We start from the raw sequence: 24,711 nt of genomic DNA, 5'->3' as shown, positions 1-24,711 counted from the left end.
GTAAATTGGCTAAAAAATTGAGTATTCTTGACTGTATATTTTAAAAATATTATCACTTGAGTCTTTTTTCCTATTAAAAAAGTTGTTTTAAAATTTACAACTTCTGAACTGCGTATTAATGAATATAAGATAATAAGAGCAATCTTACTAAGAGCCAAGAGTTACTTAATAAGTAAGTATTAATCTATCGATTTTCGCGTCTATCACTAACTTGTGGTGTCCAGACCCGCTCCGCCGTTAACGCCCTGCATGTAGATTCATCACGCCCGGCAGGCAGGCGTCCCGAGGACCCCGAGGGCGGCTCAACGTCATAGTTGCGCCCTCGGCATTCGGCATTCCAGCATTAGACTGCAGAAGATAACACCAGACCCTTTATCGATTCGTTGAAGTACATGTAGAGAATGAACACCCTCGGAACCCCAACAAGCGGTGCTCAGATACTATCCGAACAGAGTTGTGCTTCAAGGTTTACGGGACACCGCAACCCCTCTCCTCCAACAACGCCGCAATACGACGGCCATGGTTCGACAACTTGATGCGGGCAACAATTTCGCCAGATTTCCCTCGCGAAGAAGTGCCATCTATAGCACAGAGGGAATTGTTGCGTGCACGCAACCCCTCGCTGCGAAATGTGGCATCGAAATTCTCAACTCTGGTGGAAACGCTGCAGTAAGTTGCGACGACACTCTTTCTCACAAATGTATTCTAACGCGAAACCAAAGGATGCAGCCGTCGCTGTCGGTACGTGAAGTGATTGACGCTGCGTGCCATACTGAAACCCAGCAGACTTACTTGCATAAATAATTAGCTGCCGGGATGAACATGACGGAGCCTTGCTCAACGGGCATCGGAGGTGACATGTTCATGCTGTTCTGGGACGCGAAAAACAAGAAAGTCCATGCGCTCAACGGATCTGGTCGGGCTGGTGGAAAGTGCTCCATCGATTCTATCCGAGACGCCCTCGGTTTCCAAAAGAGCTCTCATGACGTCCAGATCCCGTCGGTAAATGTCCACTGTGTGACTGTCCCTGGTGCCGCCGCCGGCTGGGTTGACACTGTCGAGCGCTTCGGTAGCAAGAAGTTGACCTTGTCAGAGATCCTCAATCCTGCAATCCAGCTTGGAGAGAAAGGATTTCCCGTCTCGGAGGTTTCGAGCCATCACGTAGGTTCTGCCATACCAACCGTCTCTGCAACGCCCTTTCTAATGTCGAGAGTCTAATAAAATACAGTGGCAAGATTCTGAGACGCTTCTCAAAAACGCATCGCCCAACTTTGCCGAAGTATTAAAGAGTGACCCGGCCGCAGAAGATGGTTGTAGGGCGCCCAGGCCAGGAGAAATAATGGCGAATCCAACTCTTGCCAGGACTTTTCGTGCGCTGGGGGAGCAGGGTAAGCCGGGCTTCTACTCGGGTAGAATAGCTGATGAGATCATCAAGGTCACTAGGAAGCTGGGGGGGTTCCTAGAAGCAGAGGACCTCCAGCACCACATGGACACTGGAAGTGAGGCGACAAAGCCAATCTCACTCAAGTTTAAGGGCCTGGGCCTGGGCGATGATGGTGTAGAGTTGTGGGAGCACCCGCCAAACGGCCAAGGTATTGTAGCGTTGATGGCCCTAGGTATTTTCCAGGAGATGGAGAAGCAGGGCAAGATTTCAGCCTTTGGACCACAGGATTTCAACTCAGCGCCCTATCTCCACGCCATCATCGAGTCACTTCGCCTAGCTTTTGCAGATGGCAGTTGGTATATTACAGATCCAAGTACTACCAAGGTCCCTATTAAGGGCTTATTGTCGCCAGAATACCTCGCTGAGCGAGCCAAACTGTTTAATCCAGCAAGAGCCACCCATAATAAGGAGCATGGCAACCCCTTTGTGTCCCCAGCTCTCCAGAGCAGTGATACCGTCTACTTCACGGTTTCCGATTCCGAGGGGAATGTGGCCTCGTTTATCAACTCAAACTATGACGGCTTCGGAACCGGTATTGTCCCAAGGGGATGTGGATTCACCTTACAGAATAGGGGACATAACTTTTCCCTTGATCCAGATCACCCTAATAAGCTGGAGCCACGCAAACGGCCCTATCATACGATTATTCCAGGCATGATTACAAACTTGGCGGATGGGTCCTTGCACTCATCTTTTGGCGTCATGGGCGGATTTATGCAGCCACAAGGTCATATGCAGGTCCTTCTCGGACTTGTCATTGCCGGGCTAAATCCCCAAGAGGCTCTAGACGCGCCGCGCATATGTGTCGCTGCCCGAATGTTGGAGGAGCGAGTTGAAGATTGGACCGTGAGCGTAGAGGAATCCATGCCGGAGGAGACGATCCAGGGACTCAGGGACCTGGGCCACCAAATCGAAATTGTCACTGGTTGGGACAGGTCACTATTCGGGCGCGGGCAAATCATTAGTCGTAGTCTAGATCCCGTCACCCAAACCCCGGTTTGGTCGGGTGGAAGCGACCCGAGAGGCGATGGTGCCGCATACCCGGCAATTTGACCAGGTGGACTGGACTATAAGGGTTAGGATCAAGCCCTCTTTCTCTCGGACTTTCCATCTTTCCAACTAGAGTCGTCCTAGCAGTAGTTTTGTAACTTCAACATTGTGAAAATGTCCTTAAGGAGAAAGGTCGTCTTGCAAGGCCCTGATAGCCATACAGTACGCCGAGCATGTGGAAAGGCCGTAGTTGGGAATCATCCCCCTTCCGCAACCATGGCTCACTAATCTCAGGAGAGCATATATCTTGTCTCGAGGATCTGTAGCCAAGCCGCCCTTGTGAGGAGAATCGGCCTGCCAAAAAAACTACACTGCACTATAAATTACACTCAAAAACTACATGTAGTGTAGTTTTTCTGTCAATACTCTGCAGTTGACGACGCTATACATAACGGGTTCTCTGATCAGTCTTGAACCACTCAGGGCTTGGGGATAGGCCTATAGTTGACCAGGCTTAACATCTCCCGAGTGATTTTCTAGTAATGCTCACACAGCAACGCAAAGACTTTGATAATTTGGAACGTCTAGCTTCGATAGATACAGGTTGGTGTAATAGGAAGATTTAAGCAGCTTAAAGCTATAACTCTGTAATATCGTTTGGTATTGTGTGTTCACTCTTCCCGTATAGCTACAATCCACTCATCCACCCACTTCCTCATCCATTCTGAACTGACGGGCCCCAGCTTACGCAGAGCCGGGCTTGCCTCGAGGGCCTGCGCGATCGCCATGGGCTGCACAGCAGACGAAGCCGGAGCACTGTTGGTGTCTAGGTCGCCCAGCTCAGCTGCCCACAGGGTGCTAAAAAAGTCTAGCAACTTGACGGCTGGATTTCTGGAGGTTGCTTTATTATCGACTTGATCCGAGTCGCCGCTCGCTCGGAGGGCAGCAATCCAGGTCGCGGGAGGAACCACGTTCATAGTCAAGTGGTGAGCTGCCGCAGCGCTGGTAATAGCGGGAAGTAGTGTGCGCCAGGGAGTTGGGTGCGCATTACGCACGTTGAACACTCTTGCACTGCTGGTAGCCTCTTGTTGCGCTTCTGTTGCTATAGCAAGATCGACAAAAACGTCGGCAAGCAAATCCACGGGCACAAAATCCACTTCGTCAAAGTGCGAACCTAGGCTGTTGGGGACTTGACCAAGGTATAACGAACTAATGACCATGCTCGGCAGCCATTCCCGAGGGTTCCATTGGCCGGGACGTTGTACCGCGCCGGCAACCTGACCTATGCGAATTACAGTTGCGGATATGTGGTTTCCGAAGTGCCGGGCTCCAGCATCCATAAGCAGCTCACCGAGAAATTTCGCTCGCCCGTAGCCGAAAGCTGCGGGCGTGTCGAGGCCATTGAGTACTCTCTCAGGCGCCGGGCCGGTTGTGTGCCCTTCCACCGCGGCGACTGAAGAGACAAAGACAAATCGTGCCGCTGTAGTAGCGGCGGCGAAGGTAAATAGATTCACTATCCCAGCGAGCTGCGGGCGGAAGGCAAGAAGAGGTAGGTTGAAGTTAACAGGCCAAGCAGCGTGAATAATAAGCCCAACTTGGGCACGGAGGTGCTCATAGGTGGCCTCGTCAAGGCCGAGCTGCGGCTGCTGTAGATTAGCCTTGATGAAGGTGACGCGGCCGTTATCCAGCCTCGTCTCCATGAATCCCGCGGCAGCAAAACTCTTGCTCTGCGCAGCCTGCCCACCATCCTCTGCGCGGTTTAGGCAGAAGATGTGATTAATTTCATGGCGAGTTAACAGATTGTGCAGTAAATAAGTGCCTACTGTGCCGGTAGATCCCGTAAAAAGCACATCAACTCCGGCCTTTTCCTTCTGGCGCTGGCGGGAGTTTGCTAATGCTGGTGACACTGAGACCTGTTGTATGAGTCCGCGGTAGGTAGCTAGCAACATTTCCATGACCTTGCCCTCATTCTGGTCCCCGTTTCCCTTTGCAAGAATGCTCTCTGCGAGCCGGGAGATGGACGGGTTCTGGTAGACGGTAGAAAGGGCGAGATCAGGGCGGTAGAGGCTACGTCCCAGGGCACGTGTCAGTCGGAGCCCCTGAAGCGAATCCATACCGCGGTCAAAAAAGTCATCTGCATCGCCAAGATTTGTCCAGCCTGTCACAGCCTGGGCATGTTGTCTAACCAGGCGAACAATACCATCCAAGCCCAAGGCATGCGGCACTGGCCCGTCAGACCCGTTGATATCATCGCCTAGAACGGCATCGTCTGCAGCAGCGTACAGACTCTCAATTTCCTCGGAATACTGGGCTATACTGGGACCTCTCATATAGGTACCTTTTCCTGACTGAATCAGTCGACGATCTGCCGGAATAACAAGAATAAACGACTTCTCCACGCGAGCATGGGCAGGGGCGCTTTGGTTGGCTTCATCAACGCTGGGCCAGATATGCTCGATCAAAGCCGCCTGCTCTGCTATAGTCAGAGGCTTCTCTGAAGCTGGCTCAACCAGAAGTGCAGCCTGGAACCTGTTGGAGCCGATGACGAGAGCGCCGCTAACTTGTGGGTTCTTGGCCAAAATATGCTGTTCCATTGAAATGGGATTCGTTTTCTCGCCGTTGAGGAAAACAATAATATCATCAGCTCGAGCACGCCAACGCCATATACCAGAAATGTGTGGATGCTTTTCGAATAGATCCCTGGTGCGGTATTCCTTGTCGAGCAAATCTATCCCGGGCACAGTAAAACACGGTTGCGTGTCAGCAAGAGCGATATCACGCCTGACTACCAGCTCAAATATACCGTCAGCCACTTCATCAAAGGCAGCACCAACGCAAGGATGAAACTTGACATAGCTCCATAGCTCCCGTCCCGTCGAGGCGGATGGAAGCAGCTCTGGCGGAAGCAGTTGCGGGACGATACCCGTCTCAGTCGCTCCCCATTGACAGCGCAGGTACATTTTAGAGGCCACAATGTCGCCGAGGTCCTGTGGCAGGTCGCCGCCAATGTACAAAATTGCCTGTAGATGAGTAGAGCAGTATTCAAGCAATTCCGGATTCTGTTTTGGCTTGTTATCATGGCAAGGCACCAGGCAGAAAAGACCAAACATGCTAGACATACTTGGGCCAACTCGGCCACCACTGAGGGGACCAATATTGCTACATCAGCTGGGGTCTGCTTGAGAGCATCCACGACATTTTGAGCCGTCGGGATGGCTGTCACTACTGGAGCAATAACAACGTTACCGTAGGGTATCGCGCCGACAACGAGTTGAGCGAGAAGCGCCCCCTAGAAGAAAGCATTAGCTCGTCTTATTTGGGGAGCCCAAACAGACACGCACGTGAAATGGAGGCAGGGTCACTATTATACGCTTGCCGTTGAGTAGTAGACGTTCGACAGAGGAGTTTCCTTTGGGTTCGCGATCGTTCTTTGCGTTGACAACTCGCGCACATGTTTCGTGTGTCCATATAATAGGCTTCGGTAGGCCCGTAGTCCCAGACGTGTGCCTAGGAAATTATAAGCGACACAATAAGCGGGAACACGGGTGTCCAGGGAGCTTACATCACGACAAAAGGGTCATTTTGTACCTCCTCGAAGGTCTTATTCCATACGTATGTTGGATGCGAACTGGAAAGAAGCTCCTCTACAGATGGCACCGTGAGGTGACGCGCTGGCGCAACGGCATCCAAAACAGCTTGGGCGGGTGGCGAAAGAGGGTTCGTCGTGATCAAAGTCTGGCAGCCGAGGTGATTGAACAACGCCCGCTGTGCAGGCTGGCTATTCCTGGGAGACGTTACAAAAATCTGAGAAGCTCCCACCTGGTCAACAAGTCACGCTTGATGGGCAACGCAGAAAGTATCACGAACCACAAAACCAGCTTTCACTGCTGCAAGCACCAGTGCCGAGTAGCGTACATCATTAGGCCCAATGTAAGTCAGCGTTTCTCTCTGGGGTTTGTTGTAGCCCGAGCCATTCAGCTCTTTCACGAGCCACCAAGCTAAGCCATTAACAATATTGGCTAGTTGGGCGTAAGTGATGGATATTACCTTGGATCCTAGTACCCATTCGCCGTACTCTGCATCTGGCATCATGTGCGCCAGTCTATCAACGGCATGCGGCACCAGATGGTTGTGCTGTGCGATGCGTTCATGCTTGGTCGCCATGGCAATGAGAGTATATGGAGATCGTATTGGAGTCGCAGAGAAGTTGAATTGCAGCTGTAGCGGGAAAACGACTGGGTTCCATCTATTAAAGCTATCAACCACGGATATGTCGCGCGGGGTAAACCCGTTGCTTACCGATCAACATGGGCAAAATTTGAAGTCTGTTGGTCTGCCAATCTATCGAGTCACTCATGGGTTCGAGCTCTTGTTGCTATCCGACGGTGATTGGGCCAAACAGACACAAGGCAACAGTGCACTGATAAGATATAGACACTTGTAGAAACAATGACTTGATGTCTCTAAAACGCACCTGGAACAATCTACAGGAATGCAAGACATACGGCTGACCACCACGGACGGAAGATGGCCGATGTCACCTATAAGCTGACAGTTTCATAAGTACTCAAGGACACATGCATATGGTGACGGAGAAGTCGGCATGTAAATCCGACAGATGTCTGGTCTAGGCAGCCAACCTCGCACATGCCACTGCAACTCCCGGTTAGGTGAAGCGCAAATAAATCTGTCGTGCTTCGTGTTGTCATGGCTAGTACATTTCATCTCTTGGCTGCAGTTGGGGGCCGATGGAGTCTCCACTTTCCATGTCCGCCCGTGATATCTGCTCCACAGCTGGTCTGGTCAACATTGCATGTGGTCTTTTGTGTCGTCAATCTGATGATTCCGGACGGAAATAATATCCCAGGCCGCCTCCCATGACATCCTTCTCCACCACGGACATGGACATTCCGCACATCCCGTTTTATGGGCGGCTGCCGTTACACCGCAGACCCCGCTGCCCATGTCACCTCGACGTTGGTCGTCGCAGTGATGCCACCCTGTCTCCTGAGCGGCCTCTGATCATCATCCCCGATATACTCAAATCCGCTCTCGCTAATGGACCCGGAGCCAATAGACTTGATGGCAGCGCCATTGTGTGGACGTGACGGCTTTTGGAACGCCAATTCTGTTGGCCCTTGCCGATTCCCTCCACGGCTGGAAACGCCGCCAACCAGGGGGATCCCTATCTTTTCCAGCAAGGGGCGATAAACCAGCAGGCACGCGGCGATGAGGTAGACCCCCGGCTCGCAAACCGTCCAGATGATCAACTCAACCGCGTGAAAAGTAGGGTCGATGAAGGAGCTCTTGTTGTAAAAGGCGATGAATCGAAGGACCGACGTTATGAGGCCGCTGTCTCCACCGATGAGTTCTCCAAAGCTGGCAAGCCAGGGATATGTGCGGTTCAAGGACTTACATGCTACCAAAGAGAAATGTGAGAACGAGGACAAGCCTCAGTCTGACGGACGCGTGAAGGCCCCAAACTATCGGCATGGGCAGGACAAGCAACACAACGTCCGTGACGATGTTGGGGAAACTGCCCCAGACAAACAAGGCTTCGGTATCGACGCAATGGGCCGCCTGCTCCTCCGCCGTACCCCAATGCGCCGAGAAGGGCGTACAGCCAAACAAGTCGGCGAGACCTCCGCCCACGGATGCGCCGACTAACACGAGCATTGTTGTGTTGATGACCATGTGAATTCCTCGCTGTGGGAACAGGCGCTTGTACAAGATGCACACGGCAAGTTTTGCGAGGCCTTCCGTAGTGGCATACCACGTGGACATGGCGACCAGGTATTTGAAGAAGGCGACGAGAGTTTCGGGGTTCGTTTCGGCAAGATACGCTGCATGATGTCCAACTCCGGCCTGTTTCACTGCACCTGGGCATCTGTTAGTAAAGCCGTGCCCGTCATCCGGTTGACCCTCCCCAGAACATACCAATAGCGATGCCGCCAGCGACAATCTGTCCTACCAGAGCCGCGATGATGAGCCAGTCGCCAGAATCAATCTTCTTGGAAGTCAGGCTACGGGCATAGAATCGCAAAGCCACTGCAATAATAGTCAGAGGCGTGAACACGGCTATGAAAACCTCTAGCCGGTAGCCCGTATACTCTGGCGACGTGTTCATCTCGCTTGCCATGACTTTGTACAAATTCGTGAGGCCAGAGGCAGAGGCGGAATGACCGATGAGTTGGGACGGTTAGGAACGGCGACGGTTCCGAGAAACTAGTCAAGAATATGACAACGGCGGTGAAGGCTGATACTCAATCCAGATTCTCCCGTGTTAAAATCGGCGCATCGTTTCAAAGAACCCAGTTTGGTTTGTCTCTAGGGTGCGTCAGAATTAATATGAATAGGATAGAGGACATTGAAAACAGACTCGAGAAGGGATCGCAAGTCAATCAAGGTACGTGGGAAACCATTATGTGTCAACTCGTCAGAGGTACGGTGTGAACACCACAAGGAAAAGGTATCACTGTATCATTGCATGGGTGTGTACGTATTAGTCCGATGCATTCATTCTTGGACGCACTTGACAGGTAGAGTGCAACACGACCACGGGGTATGTTCAAGGCTGTTCCATGGTCAGCGGCTACCCGTCGCAAGTGCACCCCGGTTCTTCGGAAAAGCGATACGTAACATCAAACTTGTTTGGGTACTCGGTGCCGACCGTCTTATTTCCCACCATTGCTGGTTAGCTGGTTGACCCATCACCATAGCCTTTAGATGCTGCAGAAGTCTTACCACGGAGTCGTACCGCAGGCTAGCTACGACAACACATGTGGCAGGGGCTCGCAAATGCGACGCGATCGCGGCCGGGCGGGAGTACGATGTAATACGGAGTACAACCCGGTACTATTGACGGTAAGCAAGCAAGTAGCCCAGGACGGCGAGGAATATCAATGCCGAGCCAACCTCATCAACAAGATTCCCACGAAGCAGCAACTTACATTCATCTCAGAATTGCAGCCAACACAATCAACATCGTAGGCCTTGTCAGCAGCAGATGGAAGAAAGATGCCGATCGAACCAATAGCCATCGTAGGTGCCTCGTGCCGGTTGCCAGGCAGTTCCAATAGCCTCGACTCACTATGGGAGTTGCTGGCTGATGGAGGCGAGGCTTGGTCATCCGTGCCAGCAGACCGCTTCAACGAGGCGGCTTTCCATCATCCCAATGCCAGTGACCCCAACGGCACAAACAACCACCAGGGCGGTCACTTCATCGACGGCGATATTCGCGACTTTGACCATGCGTTTTTCCACCTCTCGCCGCAACATGCGGCCGCCATGGACCCCCAGCAGCGCATTCTGCTCGAGCTGGTCTATGAGGCGTTTGAGAGTGCCGGTTGGGCTCGCGAGGCCTGTGCTGGCTCTCGAACGGCCGTCTTCGCCGCCATCTTTGGTACTGATTACGACAGGAATCTCTGCAAGGATGTTCTCGACCTGCCCGTATATCATAGTGTCGGCACAGGCATTGCCATCCTCGCCAACCGCATTTCGCATGCCTTTGACCTCCGTGGCCCGTCCCTGACTCTCGATACGGGCTGCTCGGGCGGGCTCGTTGCGCTACACGAGGCGTGCCAAAGTTTGCGAAATGGCGAGTCTGACGCGGCTCTGGTCGCTGCTGCCAACTTGCAACTCATGCCTGATCATTATATTGGCATGAGCAGTCAGCACATGGTTAGCAGCACGGGGAGATGCTACCCTTTCGACCTTCGCGGCGACGGTTATGGCCGCGGTGAAGGGTTCGTTGTCGTGGCCTTGAAGCGCTTAAGTGATGCCCTCAGAGACCAAGATCCGATCCGATCCGTCATCCTCAACAGCGGCATAAACCAGGACGGCTACACAGCCTCGGGAATTACGCATCCTAACCGTGTCGCTCAAGCTGACCTCATCCGCGACACCTACGACCGTCTCCATCTCCACCCTCAAGACACCGCATATGTGGAAGCCCACGGCACCGGTACTGTCGCTGGGGACAGTGAGGAGCTGGCAGCCATTGCGGAAGTCTTTGCGGGCCGGAATCGATCTCTTCCCCTGCATGTCGGCTCTAACAAGGGAAGCATCGGGCATACCGAAAGCACCAGCGGTCTCGCTAGCCTCCTGAAGGCCATTTTGATGCTTGACCGCCAGGTAATCCCCCCTGTGGCTGGCTTCACTACCCCTAAACCTGGGTTGCCGCTTGATCGAATCACAATTCCGACACAGCGGCTTCCGTGGCCGCTCACAGAGGGCATGGTCCCGCGCATCTCGATCAATAGCTTTGGCTATGGAGGAACCAATGCCCATGCCATTGTCGAAAGGGGGCCGCGAACATATGATGCATCTTGTAGCACTACGTCGACAAACTCTCCCCGTCTCTTCGTCCTGTCGGCAAATAACCAGGGCTCACTGAAGTCCTTGCTCGAGAGTTATGTCAATTGGATCCAGCAACACCCAAAAATACCCCTGGCTGATATATCCTATACCCTCTGCCACCGCCGTTCCGCACTTCCTTGGCGCTTCAGTTGCGTAGCAGACAACGAATCCTCGCTCCTAGACACCTTGGAGCGAGGCGTCAACTTGACATCGACCAGACCGCCTCCGTCCAAGAGACAAGTAATATACGTCTTCACCGGCCAAGGTGCGCAGTGGGCCGGAATGGGCCATGAGTTGCTGCTCGAAACAACGCCCTCTTCGGTATTCCGTGACTCTATCCGCATCTCGCGGGATATACTCTACGAGCTCGGCGCAACCTGGGACCTTGAGGCTGAACTTCTTGCTCAAGACGGCGGCGGCCGCATCAACAAGGCTGAACTAGCACAACCGGCCACTACCGCGGTACAGATTGGTATCGTGATGCTGCTCCGTTCCCAAGGCGTGCGGCCCTGGGCCGTAGTAGGCCACTCCAGTGGCGAAATTGCAGCTGCGTATGCCGCTGGCCGGCTCTCACATCACATGGCACTCCGCGTTGCATTCCATCGTGGCCTCATGCCCGGCGTGTCCAAAGATCGCGGCCTCCCCCCTGGTGCAATGCTCTCCATCGGACTAGGCCAGGGCGATGCCGCTCCATATCTCCATGACTTGACCCACGGCGAGGCAGCCATCTCATGCATCAACAGCCCCAATAGCGTTACTGTGTCTGGTGACGCTGCCGCCGTTGATGAGGTAATGGCACGAATCATAGCCCGCGGTGATGGCACCTTCTGCCGCAAACTACGTGTCGACACAGCCTACCATAGCCATCATATGCGCGCTATAGCTGATGAATACCGAACAAGACTAGGTGATCTGGATCTTGGCATTGATGAGCCTATCTCGCCACCAGGTGGCCTACGTGGCAACGAAGAAGTGAAATACTTCTCCTCAATTAGCGGACTGTCTTGGGTGTCGGATTTTGCCGCATCCTACTGGGTTGACAACCTCATATCCCCCGTGCGTTTCTCTGATGCCATACAGACTCTCGCACGAGAGCATCACAAACACAATGGAGGCCTCGCTCTTTTTGTCGAGATTGGTCCGCACGCCGCTCTGGCCGGCCCTATCCGCCAATGCCTTGCAGCCTCCAATGTGCCCAAGCTTGAGTATAATTACTTGTCAGCACTGAAGCGAGGGACTGGGGCCGTTGAAACTATGCTGCAGGTTGTTGGCCACCTCTTTGAGCGTGGTGTCAGAGTCAACTTTGATGAGATCACTGCATTAACGCCTGGATTCCACACCGCTGCCGTCCGGCCGGACCTACCATCGTACTGCTGGGATTACTCGAGCAAACACTGGCACGAGTCGCGACTAAGCCGTGAGTACCGCATGCGCCGCGAGCCGTATCATCATCTGTTGGGAGTGCGTATGACCGAGTTGGCGTCCATGGAGCCGCGATGGCGACACATGGTAGGCTTGGCTACCCTACCGTGGCTGGCTCATCATATCATCGACGGCTTAATCATCTTCCCAGGAGCGTGCTACGTTTGCATGGTTGTTGAGGCTGTGAGGCAACTTGCAAAAGAGCAATATTCTGAACAGGCGCTCGAGGCTGTCTCTCTACGCGACGTCTCGTTCCTCCGAGCCCTGGTAGTTCCGGACGCTCCGTCACGCGTGGAAATGCAACTAAGTCTCAAGCATCGAGCAGACGCATCTCCTCTTAGCTTTACTTTCTCCGTCACGGCTCTGTCCGACGGCAAATGGCATGTGTTTTGTACGGGAGTTGTGGAAGGTGTCATGGCTCTTGACAAGCCAGAGACAGAATCTGTGATGCTTGACCCCCACCCCAAGCAGGACTGGTTAAACGGAATTGTGGTGATCCCTGAGGAGCTTTACAATGAGATGGCCGCGGATGGTAACACGTATGGGCCATCATTCAGGGGCCTACGCTCCCTAACAACGTCGACGGATGGCTTAAGGGCGACCGCAGTAATCGAGGTCCCTGACATTGCCGCCAGTATGCCAGCACAATACCAGGCGTCCCATATTCTACACCCAACAACTCTAGACAGCATGTTTCATGTGGGTATCCCAATGATGAAACGGTGGCATGGTTCCGGATCTGTTATGCCTGTCCACATCGGGGAGCTCTTGATTTCAACCCAGACACCTGCACTAAACAGCCAGGGCTCCAAACTCGAGGTCTCAGCAAAGCTCACATCCAGCCACTTCCGGGCAAGCAATATAGATATGACCGTAGTCTCAGGTGGCTTTCCGGTTATTTATGCTTCAGCAATCGAGTCCCGGAGCTTGGCATACCATGCGGATAGGGCCCATGGCACACAAGACGAGCACGGCATTTGTTACGAGCTGGCATGGAGATGTGATTTGAACTTCCTACGCACCAGCGATCTCACTAGAAATTCAACTTTGGCTGATCTAGTGTCTTTTATATGCTTCAAGACTGCAAATCTGTCCATTGCCGAGCTTGGGGAGAGCCCGGGGGTTCTGGCGCCGGCGTTCCTGGCCGCTGTTGGCGTACACAGAGGTACGGTGACCTCATACGATGTTGTAGAGAGGGGAAACAAGCCCATTGATGAGGGTTGCAAACGTTTGATAGGGTACCCAATTCGACGGAGAGCATTGGATCCAGACAACAGTCTTGAATCTCAGGGCTTCGCACACAATACGTATGACGTGGTTCTGGTGTCCGATCTTGGGTCTCTCTGTTACGTATCGACTCTTGTAAAGAACGATGGCGTAGTAGTTATCGTGCTGAAACCGGGCTCGGATGACAATTGGCAGTCTACCCTTCGAAAAACTTGGCCTAGCCATGATGTCCAGCTAACTGTCGTGAATTCTGTCAATGGTAATCGAATTATCCTTGCGCGAAATGACAAGACAAAACATTCGCATTCGTCCTCGCGTGTCCATATTATTACACACTCAGCCCTGAAGACGACACCATCATGGGCCACCGCACTGATAGGCAAGCTGCATGAGACGGGATATGAAATTAGTTCTGGAAGTTGGAGCCAGGATGTCATACAGAGGAGTAGCGATGCGAGAAACACATGCATCATGGTAATCGACGACCTGGCTCAGCCAATTCTCTCCGACCGAGCCTGCTTCAACTCAGCCATTACACTGCTCCGACAGGATCACCGAATTATCTGGCTTAGCTTGGTCAGCCCATCCTCAATGCACCAGATCACTGGCGTCGCGCGAACTGCGCATGCTGAGAATGATAATCTCCGTCTCACTGTAGTCCATGCCGCCCTCGAAGCAATTGGAAGTCCTGTATTGGTCGATTTACTCTGCCATTGTCTGACTTATGCTCCTACTCGAGACTCTCTTGCGCATTGTGAACGGGAATATCGTGTCAGTCGGGATGCTGCAGTGCTTGTCCCACGCCTACGACGCAGCGACTGCTTAAACCGCGCCATCCGAGCTTCAGAGAAAGCCTCCGGGCCTAGCAGCAACATTGAAACGGAACCATATCACTATATAAACTCTACGAGGCGCTTAGCTCTGGGCCCAGTCCAAAGCTCAAAAGGCGACGGCGACATTGTTTTCATCGACAGTCACACGGTGGAGTTGGCGGAAGGTCAAGTCGAGGTCGAGACGGAGGCGTTTGTGTTGTCCAAGTCTCAGAATCTGACGAGTTATCAACTAGGGGAGTACTCAGGTATAGTGAGACGTGTAGGCAAAGGCGTACGAGATTTCAGTCCAGGAGATGCCGTGGTCGCGCTCACGCTCGATGGAGTTGTCGGAGCCAACCATGCCCGTGTTCCCTCCTCGCATGTGAGTCGACGACCGGACAGTTTGTCACCCGCTGTTGCTGCCGCTCTCTTTCTTCCTACCATAGCTGCCAGTTATGCCATTCATCATCTTGCCCAGATTTCGAAAGGAAAATCTAAAGTGCTCATCCACGGCGTCCTGACCGATATTGGACGGGCGAGTGTAGCAGTTGCTCGAGTCCTTGGCGCAACCATCACTGCAACAGCCATCAGCCAACAAGAGGCCCTAGAAATTACTCGACAGCTTAACATTCAACTCGAAAACATCATCGTCAGCCGTCCTTCACTGCTGCGACCACGGTTGGACGAGCTTTTGCAGCTCGACGCCATAATTCGCATCAGCGAGGATTCTGTCCCTGCTGCCGCATGGAGCTGCCTAAAACCCTTTGGACAGGTCGTTGTTTTCAACTCGTCTTCCTCCATCGCGTTCCCTTCACCACCCCCTGAGAATGCCACCATACATTATTGCCACATCACCAATCTTGTTCAAGCGCAGCCTGACCGCTTGGCGGATCTGGTATCCCTAGCCACCCCAGCCCTACAACGAATCCCGTTTAAAGGCATAGACCTGTATATCCAAGATGTCGCCCAGGTTCGTGAGGCCATCCACCTGGTCAGACAGGGTGGAAAGGTCATCCTGCAGGCGTCTCCAAGCTCTCTTGTGCGCACAGTCATCTCCTCGAGCGTCAGCATGGACTGGGAAGCAGCGGATGCTTCTTATGTTGTTGCAGGAGGTATGGGAGATCTCGGCAGGCGTCTTTTGTTGCTCATGGCACGTCGTGGCGCTATGCATCTTGTCACACTTTCCCGACGATCCATTGAACCGGAAGACCACCGCTCGTTTCAGGAGCAGCTCAAGCTCGTCCAACCAGGCTGTCGTCTATACTGTTTAGTGTGTGACATCACTTCTGAATCCAGCGTGCAAAATGCAGCAGACACCCTTATCCGAACTGGTGTCCCCCCTGTGCGAGGTGTCATTCAGTCTGCAGTCACTCTTCACGTAAATACATCCCCTTCAACTATCAAGTCCTCGAAACGCAAAGCTAACACATACAGGATCGCACCCTGGAGACCATGACCTTCGATGACTTCTTCGCGGTAGCCCACGCTAAGGTGGACGGCACCTTGGTGCTCGAGCGGGTTTTTGCGTCTCCTCACCTGCACTTCTTTCTCATGCTCTCATCTGCAGTCAACATAACTGGTGCCAGTGGACAGGCCAATTACAATGCCGGCAATGCCGTCCAGGATGCCATTGCGCATGATCGCGGACCTGGTTTCCTGTCGATGAATATTGGTTGGATCGAGGACGCCATCAATACATCCAATAATAAAACCATACTCCAAGGGCTATGGCGTACCGGCTTAAGGCCCATACTTGGACAAGAGCTGTCTCGCTATTTTGACCATTTGCTTGGAGCCGCATCCAGTCACTCGCGTATGCGTCAAGCCATTATTGGCTTCAACGCGGCGTCACTTTCGCATACATCAGCTAGCAACAGCAATGTCCATTCGGCCATGTTTTGCCATATACGTGGCTCTTTAGCCGCAGAGGAATCTTCATCGTCCACGAATAGTGTACGATCCTTTGACGAGGTCGTGGAAGGTGGTGACCTTGATACCATTATCGACTTCATTGGTAGTGCCATTACTCGTCGGCTCATGACACTCATTTCAATGGATGATGACCAGATCAAGGATAGGAATGGCTCCATTCTAGATCTCGGTTTAGATTCACTTGTTGCTATCGAATTGCGCAATTGGATCACTCGCGAGTTCAAATCACCCTTACAATCGTCTGAGATCCTGACAGACCAGCCCATACGTGATCTTGCCGAAAAAGTCGCTTCTCGGTCGTCTTTGCTAGCATCTGGATTGGACAAGGAAGCCACTGCAGACAGCTTAGAAAACGGCGATGCCGAAGATCATCATTCAGCAGGGGCTGTAAGGCCTTCAACATCAGCACACTCAACTGGTAAATATGTTTCAGAAAAGCTGCCGCCTTTGCCTCTACCTCCGCTCTCAGATACCCTCCGCCTCTTTGAAGACTCTCGACGCGCTATCGATACAGCCAACCATCGCCGCAATACTAGCGATGCTGTGCATAATTTTCTCAGGGGCCCTGGGCCTAGACTATATAAAAGCCTCCAAAAGACAGACTCGGATGTCATTGCGGAAACCTACGATCGCCAAGTGTATCTAGACCGTCGTGAACCGCTTCCAGAGCAGGGTCCGTTTATCTTTATCCATTCAATACAAGCCCCCGTACACTCGCAAGCAAGGCGTGCTGCCATCCTGACTATAGCCGCCTTCGACTTTATCCGTCTCTTGGCTCGCGGCGACATAGCTCCTGATACGCTCCACGGTGAGCCGATTACAACGGAAGGACGTAATTGGCTTTTCTATGCCACACGTCGACCTGGCCTCGGCGTAGACCATATGGAGCGCCATGCCCCTAACCATACCGTAGCCGTACTCCGTCGTGGGCATGTTTTCCAATTAAGACTTCCAGATGTCGAGCAAACGCTGGACATGTTGGCAGTCACGAGAGTCTATGATGATATTCTTACGGCATCATGCGACACCATTCCGCCCGTTTGCACCCTCACTGCCGACGAACGAGACTCATGGGCATTGGTATAGTTGTTCCCTCCCTGGCTTGCCCCTAGTTTCTTTCAGTTGGTTGTACTAACTACCTTGACCAAAGTTCCGCCTAGACCTTGAACGCCGCCCTCAAAATGCCGCGGTTCTGGCATGTATTGATACGGCCGCATTTGTCATGTGTCTTGATGATGAGTCACCTACTAATTCTGGAGAAAGATACACGCAATTTATGATTAATGGGGCGCACCGTCCCTTTGCAAATCGTTGGCTGGATAAAACTCTCCAGTTTGCTGTCACTGCCAACGGCATATCAGCTGAAATATATGAACATAGTAAGCTCGACGGTATAGACACAAATCGTCTGCATGCTCATATCGCTCGTGCTATTCTGGCTCACCCACCGAGTGAAACGGCAGACATTTCGTCTGTTTCCCCACCCTATGCAGTCCAACAACTCATGTGGGAACCAAGCTCTGCCACGTTGCAACGTATTGAACATGTACGGGCCCAATGCCAGGTATATGGACCTCTCGATCACCAGGTATTGGATGTTGCCAGCCTCGGTTTTCGTTCCCTGCGTGGCTTTCGCTTGCAGCCAAACGCCACTGCACATCTCACTGTTCTTCTTGCCCTGTATCTTGTTGACGGAGAAATTAGGCCGGCCTGGGAAAAGGTGTCTCTCGGGACTTTTGCTCGCGGCCGAGTAGAGTGGGTGCAGACCGTCTCTCCAGCTACGCGCGCCTTTGTAGAGGCGGCGGCAGCTAGCTATACAGATTCAAACAACAGGACTCGAGTCCGTGCTTTATTACACCAGGCCACGTCGACACATTCGCGTGCCGTGGTCGCAGCAGGTCGCGGCCTCGGTGCTGTGCGAGCTTTATACGCCCTTCGAGGGGCTGCCCAAGAACAGGACAAAGAACTTCCAGAGCTTTTCAGGACACATTCCTGGGATGCCACGCGCCGCGGCGGTCCAGGTCAAGATGTCAAGCTTGGCTTCATGCGGCTGGCGCCTAATGACGATGCTAACGGCAATATCGGGGCCACACCTGGAGATGATGATATCAACGGCCACTGGGACGAGGCTGGCTTCCTAGTATGTGGAGAGCGTGGTGTCTATGTTCATTGTAATGTGTGGGAGAAACATGCCCGATTTGCGGTCTCGGGCCGGCCGGCATATGTAACAAAGTTATGTAAGGCAATGGAACGTGCAAGCTATATAATTACCAGCCTGCTAGACGATCCCTCGAAGCGTCCTACATAGTGTAGTAATAAAAGAAGCTTCATTTGCATCAAATTGACCGCAAACATCTTGTGTAGGGAGTGTAGGTGGCATGAGATGTGCAGAATTCATTCATTCTCGTGGACTCGCAAGGAGTCCAGCATTACATAGCAAGCACGCCAGCCTGCCGATATCGATCTAGGCTGCGTATTGTGCTCACGGCGAATACGGAGTTCTACAGGCGAGATCAAATACGGCACAACCTCCGATCCTTGGTAGCCTTCCAATACTCGTCGCTCCCAACGGCGGCATTGGCCCAAAACACGTGCCTTGGATCATACTTGGTCTTGACTGCCAACAACTCGTTGTAATTCGAGCCGAAATAATCCTCCTTCCAATGCGGGTTATCCCACGTCGCCTCATTCATATACGTCCCTGCTCCAGGCGTGATAACGCGGAGGTCCTCCTGCCACGCGTTGAGCTGCCTGTAGTCTGCGAGGATAGCATCCCATGTGGACTCCTGGGGCAGCGATCTCGCAAATGTTGTGGTGAAGAGCGAGTCACGCCAGGAGGGCAAAACAGCGTTGTGGATATGGTTCACATTGGTGACGTTGGCAGCGACAGACAAGATAACCGCGCCTCTGTGGGCGATGTCGCGGAAAGTATTAACAAGCGCGGGGAGCCCCGAAACCTCATCCTGCACTACAGAACGCGGGATGAGGCGGCCGCCGAGTGTGATATTGCTGGCGTAGGTCTGCGTGGCCCAGTGGCTGTAATGCTCGGCAAAGTCTTTATGGACATTGCTCTGGTAGCTGCCCGCCAACGAGATATTGAGGTCGGAGAGCTGGGTGACGAATGGTGCCATGGCAGCGTTAATAGTGTCTGTTGTGTTTGTGTCAGGTAGTGTGGCAAACTCAAGCGCAAACGACTTGGCCGTGATTGCAAAGACGGTGGTGATGCCCCTATGAAAAGTATGCAAGACGAGCAAGTGCCGTAGCCACGCCGTGATGCCGCCCCAGAACACCGTGTCGTTACCGGGGTTGGTAAAGGAGAAGCCGGCGCCGGCTACAGGACCGTCGGCGTGTGCCCGGACCGTCATGGAGAGAACCACGGCAAAGTTGCCGCCTCCACCGCCACTCAACGCCCAGAAAAGGTCCGCGTGCTCACCATGGCCAGCGAGCGCCAGATGCTCGCCCGAGGCCGTCACGACCTCCCATTCCAGGACCTGGTCAGCAGCGAGGCCGTATGCCGCACCAAGGGGCCCATGGCCACCGCCCTGGCTAAAACCACCAGCCAGTCCAACGGTGGGACAAGAGCCACCGACGACTCGATATCCGCGAGCGCTGGCTGCCATGTACACTTCCGAGTACTCGACGCCGGCGCCCACGCGGACAGCCGGCCCGGTGTAGAGCGGACTGGCGTAGTCGAAAAATTCCACTTGCTTTAGATTGTGCATCCACAGTGCCAGCGATCCCCCACCGGAGGAGCGTCCTAGAAAGTCGTGTCCCGTATTCTTGATGCTGAGACGTATATTATTGTCCTCTGCGAACCGGATGCCTGTAATGGCATCCTCAGCGCACCTAATATCGATAGCGTAGGACGCGAGATTGCCCAAGGTGCAGGGCATTTCCGGACCTAGGAACGGGCTGCAGGAGTTATTGTTCCAGTAAGGAGACATGATATTGACGGGGTCATTTACACTGGATAGGTATTAGTGGTCGTATATAGAGAGAAAAACACATATATATACTATAAGAGTAGTTCCACGAATTATATTTCGGCATGACTTACAACGGCTCTAGCAGCGTCCACTCGCTCCGAATTTTGGAGCATTCTCTGCTATTTATCTTGGGTTCGTGGCAGTTTTGGCCTAAAGGAACTCCGCGAATAAGCCTACCTCCTAGTGTTTGGTTCAGTTTGTGCCAAGCCGTGTGGCTAGGCCACTGTGCGTCACCTGGGAGGTAGTGGCACTTTGAACCATGATGTGAGGCGGTATTGTTATAAGTTGAGCCGACTGGCGACGCGCCCACTACGGACAGTACAGCTATGAAAGCGGCCACTGCTGCGAGATAGAGCATGGTATGTAGTGGTATGTAGTACTGAGCTCAAGGTGGCCTTTTCAGTGCTGATGGCAGAGCTGGAGGGCCTGTCACTACTTTTTGTATCTATTACCGACTCAGACTGCCAGCGTATAATAAGGCACAATACGAGTCCTTCAAACCTCTAACCCCGCTGGGCTGCTGTGAACTATTGCCACAGGGGCATGTAATAGAACATCAGGTTGCAACCTTAAGGTGGAGATGGAACTTTTGCCTTTTGGGCCCACACCTTTAGCTGTAATACCTCTTGACTCCGCCTACCTTGCGAAGCAGTGCGATTGGAAACTTTGTTGACGCCAAGACTTACCAAGGGTGTAATTCCCGGAATTAAGGTTACTTTTTTAACCTTGATTATAATATATTTATTTATTTAAATACCCTAGTTAGCCCAATAAGGCCTTTATATTTTTATAACCCTATAAATTAAACCTATATTATCTTCTAAGAAGTTAAATTATAAGGCCACAGACTTTACCTTTTAGGCTTACTATTTAGTTGCTAAGTCCCTTGCCTTGGCAACTTAATAGGTATTTGCGGTTTTTCATTTTATAACCTTTACGTAAAAACTAAAAGCTATATCAAGGGAAAATAATAGAACTAGTAAGCCTGAATAATAGGGTAAAAGACAGCTAGGTAGTATTGAAAATAGGGATAATATTATTTAAGCAAGATTTGCCTCACCCTTTTACAAGTGCGAGATATAAGCTAAATAAATACTAGTACTTCCCTAGTAATACATAATAGTTCGCGTGGAGCTAACTGCACCTTAGACCAGGATATAGTGCGTAGTCGGCGCACATACTTGCAATTACTTTGCACTTTAGCTAGCTTAAGCCAAGTCACAATACAAATCTTCCTATTATCCCCTAATTTTAGACAAATACTAATTTACTTGTTAGTAGGAAGAGCTTACCTTTTCTTCGAGAAATCTTTTTATATTTCTGTTCGTTTCAGATAATTTACAAGTTCCACACTTAAAGTATATATATATATTAGTATATTACTCTAGCCAACTAAATATATAAAGGTAGATATAACTTACACCGTTATATATCTCGCAAGTAGGGATAAGTACATCCTCGGGAGCTTCCTTAGACTATAAATATTAGTAAGAATAAATTATAAAACTTATTAAACGAAAAGCTACTTACTGGCTTTCCCTGAGAACAATAAATACCAGTTGGCTATTTTTTTAAACGTTATATTATTAGTATAATATTTCCTATTTTAATTTCTAAGATTAATAGTACGTTAACCTACATAATAAAATGTCTTATCAGACCAATAGGTTAGTATAACTTAGCGTCTAGTTATTTTTGTTTAGTAATAGTACGAAGGTTAGCGACTTACCTCGTCATTCGCCTATATTAGGCAGATAATTAGTACCTTGCAGATATTTGCTAAGCTTATTTTATAGCTGTCCAGGTTACTTACCCCGTGAAACTATAATCCAGTATATTAGCTTAGTTAAGTTATAATTATATATAAAAACCAGGAAATATACTTACTGTTTCGTTCCACTTATAAGCAAATAGTGTAAGCAATTTCTGATATATAGTAAAGTTTATAAAATAGACTTACTGCGTTCTATATTCTAGTTAGTATATTTATTTCTCTAATTATATAATATACTACTTTACCTTATATTTGCAAGACTTGTATATTTGCTTCATATCAGCAGCAACCGTTATAGCTTGTTGTACGGTTGTAACGGCTAAGGTTCCCAAGGGATAAACTAGTCGTAGTTTATGTTGGCAGAGCCACTAGGGCAGTCAATCTGAGCAGTTGGGTGTTACGTTGGTAATAGGTCGTAGACCGTAACCAGGTGATCAGAGTCAAAGAGTTGTAAGCGAAGCTTATTCAATGTAATGATCGGTGTTGAAAGCTAAGGAGCTAGAGTCTATCTATGAAGCGAATTTGGGGGTCCCTATATACTACGGCGTTCACCCGTTGTTCACTAAAGTCCTGGTAAACTATAGTTACATGCGTGCTACTAGTTCGTCTGGAGTTCACTGAACAGTCAGTGAACTCTCCCCTATTGGCGGCCCGTTCCGACTATTAATCCGTCACCTGCTGTGCCTGCGCTGTCCCGTGGCTTATACAGCCGGCCTAACCTGCGACCTACGCTGCAGCTTGTGACTGGGTCGTAACACGATGTCCCCTCTCCCATGGTCTTGCCCTCAAGACCTAAGCCTTGTTTCATAAATAGTCCTGTTCGCCCTTTCTTCTATTGGTCGTAAGTGTTCTGCTTCCTCGCAATGTCCTTCCTTCACCATGTCTAACCGTGTGGATAAACCTAAGAGATCCCGTTCTACCACCAATCGCGTTGCGACCGCCGCCTTCATTTGTGAACAGGGTTTCGAGGTATCGCCCTGTAGTCGTTGTTTCGAAAAGAAGAGTTCTTGTTGGGTTGTTGAGAGCATCGGTCGTTGCGCTCTTTGTTATTCTCTGGGTCGTTCTTGTGATAGTTCTCGCACTCCCATGGCGAACCGTACGTGCGGGGTCTTCCTGCCGTAGTGTGTACTGCTGACGTGTTCTAGTAAACCGTATCACCGAGGAACTTTGTCGGCTCGAGAAGGAGGAGGAATTAACGGAGGAACTGTTAATCGAGAGGCGTTGTAAGGCTTAGCTGGAAATAGATAAGGCCTTAAATCATTTGATGCGTCTTTGGCGCATGCGTCGTCATTTGCGTGAGAAGGGTCTGGAAATGGCTCGTCGTGACTTCGCTTCTCTGGAGGAGATAGAGGATGCGGATCGAAAGAAGGAGGAGGAGGAGGCTCGGAAGCGTGAATTAGAGCAGGTTCAACGGCAAGAGTCTGAGGCTGTTCAAGATGCTTAAGACTGGGGTGCCTTTGATGTTTTGGACTGGGGCGCTTTGCTTAGCGCTGAGTCGCAAGCTGCTGGTGATACTGCCGTAGCAGGTGCTGGCAATTCTTTAGGTGTTCTGTAGGTTCCCATATGTTTTCCTCGTCTCCATAGTTTTTCTATTTAATAAGATATTAGCGTGTTTTGTTCTTTGTTCTCATGTCTAGGATCCGTTCCACTTCGTATTTTGTTTTGTTTATGACTTCGATGTCTTTTTCTGCTGGTGCGTTGCTTGGTGCCTTTTCAAGGAGTGAAATGTGTACTATAGGATGATTTCTCATAGTCTTTGGTAACGAAAGTTCATAGTTGTTTGTTGATATTCGTTTTTTAATGGCGAATAGTCCTAATTTTTTGTAATCTAATTTGTCGCTTGGTCGCGTTGTTTTGATGTTTCGTTGGAGTAGGTAGACCATGTCTCCCTCCCCAAAGATTAGTCCCTTTAATCTTTTCTGATTATAGTATTGTGCCATTCTTTTTCGTACGAATTCTAGTTCGTGTCGTATTTCTTCGTGTAATTTTTTTAGTTCATCTGCTTGTAGCATCGCTTGTTTTGCTTGCGGTCCTTCACGTTGTATTTGAAATACTTCGGGATTAAATCTGTAATTGGCGTAGGCTGGTGTTTGCTTTGTCGATTCCGATATTAAGCTATTGTAAGCTAATTGCGCTGTAGGTAACTATTTAACCCAATCGTCCTGTTGATGGTTGATGTAGTATCGCAGATACTGTTTAAGCGTCTGGTTCAATCTTTCCGTCTGTCCATCTGTCTGTGGATGATATATAGTGCTTAACTTGTGATTTGTTCTAAGTTGTGCCATAAGTGCTTGCTAAAACTTAGAAGTAAATGTACTTCCTTTGTCCGATATGATTTCTTCTGGCAGTCCATGGTTGCTTGCTATTGTTCGTAAGAACACATATGTAAGTTCTTCTGCATTGCTTGCTTCTTTGTACGGTAGAAAGTATCCATACTTTGTGAGTCTATCCGTGACCACGAATATGCTGTTATATTCCACATTGGTTATTGGTTCTTTCGACATTGGTAGCTTCGTAATATGATCGAAAGCTATTGATTCCCATGGTCGTGTTAGTATTGGTAATGGTTGCAATTCTCCGTATGGCTTATGTTGTGAAGCCTTACTTTTTCCGCATTGTATACATTTGTTGATAACCTTTTTGACCACTTTCTTGATTCCTGAGAAATCGTATTGTCGTCGTATCTTATCCAGTGTTTTGCGGATTCCTTGATGTCCGTAAACTGGGTGTTCATGCATTTCTTTGATGTATTCTTCTTGTAAGTCT

General features: G+C 50.8%; 6 protein-coding genes across 6 annotated transcripts; 3 read left to right on the top strand and 3 right to left on the bottom strand.

The window, feature by feature from the left end:
• Nucleotides 1-519: 519 nt before the first annotated feature.
• ywrD_0 (Glutathione hydrolase-like YwrD proenzyme) lies at nucleotides 520-2,497 on the top strand (the record flags this gene model as incomplete). The annotated part of the gene is made up of 4 exons (XM_014685709.1): nucleotides 520-669; nucleotides 723-741; nucleotides 809-1,161; nucleotides 1,229-2,497. 4 exons carry the CDS (start codon nucleotides 520-522, stop codon nucleotides 2,495-2,497), a joined length of 1,791 nt encoding a protein of 596 aa, XP_014541195.1.
• Nucleotides 2,498-3,105: 608 nt separating this feature from the next.
• Nucleotides 3,106-6,791, bottom strand: FUB8_0 (Non-canonical non-ribosomal peptide synthetase FUB8; the record flags this gene model as incomplete). The annotated part of the gene is made up of 7 exons (XM_066130040.1): nucleotides 3,106-5,162; nucleotides 5,238-5,493; nucleotides 5,556-5,723; nucleotides 5,776-5,941; nucleotides 5,997-6,238; nucleotides 6,302-6,669; nucleotides 6,734-6,791. 7 exons carry the CDS (start codon nucleotides 6,789-6,791, stop codon nucleotides 3,106-3,108), a joined length of 3,315 nt encoding a protein of 1,104 aa, XP_065986063.1.
• Nucleotides 6,792-7,374: 583 nt separating this feature from the next.
• Nucleotides 7,375-8,573, bottom strand: G6M90_00g029750 (uncharacterized protein; the record flags this gene model as incomplete). Its single annotated transcript, XM_066130039.1, has 3 exons — nucleotides 7,375-7,786; nucleotides 7,851-8,313; nucleotides 8,372-8,573. 3 exons carry the CDS (start codon nucleotides 8,571-8,573, stop codon nucleotides 7,375-7,377), a joined length of 1,077 nt encoding a protein of 358 aa, XP_065985756.1.
• Nucleotides 8,574-9,451: 878 nt separating this feature from the next.
• sdnO (Highly reducing polyketide synthase sdnO) lies at nucleotides 9,452-18,493 on the top strand (the record flags this gene model as incomplete). The annotated part of the gene is made up of 3 exons (XM_066130038.1): nucleotides 9,452-15,631; nucleotides 15,688-17,265; nucleotides 17,336-18,493. The coding sequence occupies 3 exons, from the start codon at nucleotides 9,452-9,454 to the stop codon at nucleotides 18,491-18,493; spliced, it is 8,916 nt and encodes a 2,971-aa protein (XP_065986042.1).
• A 205-nt stretch (nucleotides 18,494-18,698) lies between these two features.
• ZEB1 (FAD-linked oxidoreductase ZEB1) lies at nucleotides 18,699-20,129 on the bottom strand (the record flags this gene model as incomplete). The annotated part of the gene is made up of 1 exon (XM_014685713.2): nucleotides 18,699-20,129. One exon carries the CDS (start codon nucleotides 20,127-20,129, stop codon nucleotides 18,699-18,701), a length of 1,431 nt encoding a protein of 476 aa, XP_014541199.2.
• Nucleotides 20,130-23,257: 3,128 nt separating this feature from the next.
• Nucleotides 23,258-23,389, top strand: G6M90_00g029720 (uncharacterized protein; the record flags this gene model as incomplete). Its single annotated transcript, XM_066130037.1, has 1 exon — nucleotides 23,258-23,389. One exon carries the CDS (start codon nucleotides 23,258-23,260, stop codon nucleotides 23,387-23,389), a length of 132 nt encoding a protein of 43 aa, XP_065986022.1.
• Nucleotides 23,390-24,711: the final 1,322 nt, after the last annotated feature.

This window comes from Metarhizium brunneum, chromosome 1 (assembly GCF_013426205.1).
Source record: "Metarhizium brunneum chromosome 1, complete sequence".
NCBI lineage: Eukaryota > Fungi > Ascomycota > Sordariomycetes > Hypocreales > Clavicipitaceae > Metarhizium > Metarhizium brunneum.
This window is presented reverse-complemented; position numbering and strand designations above follow the sequence as displayed.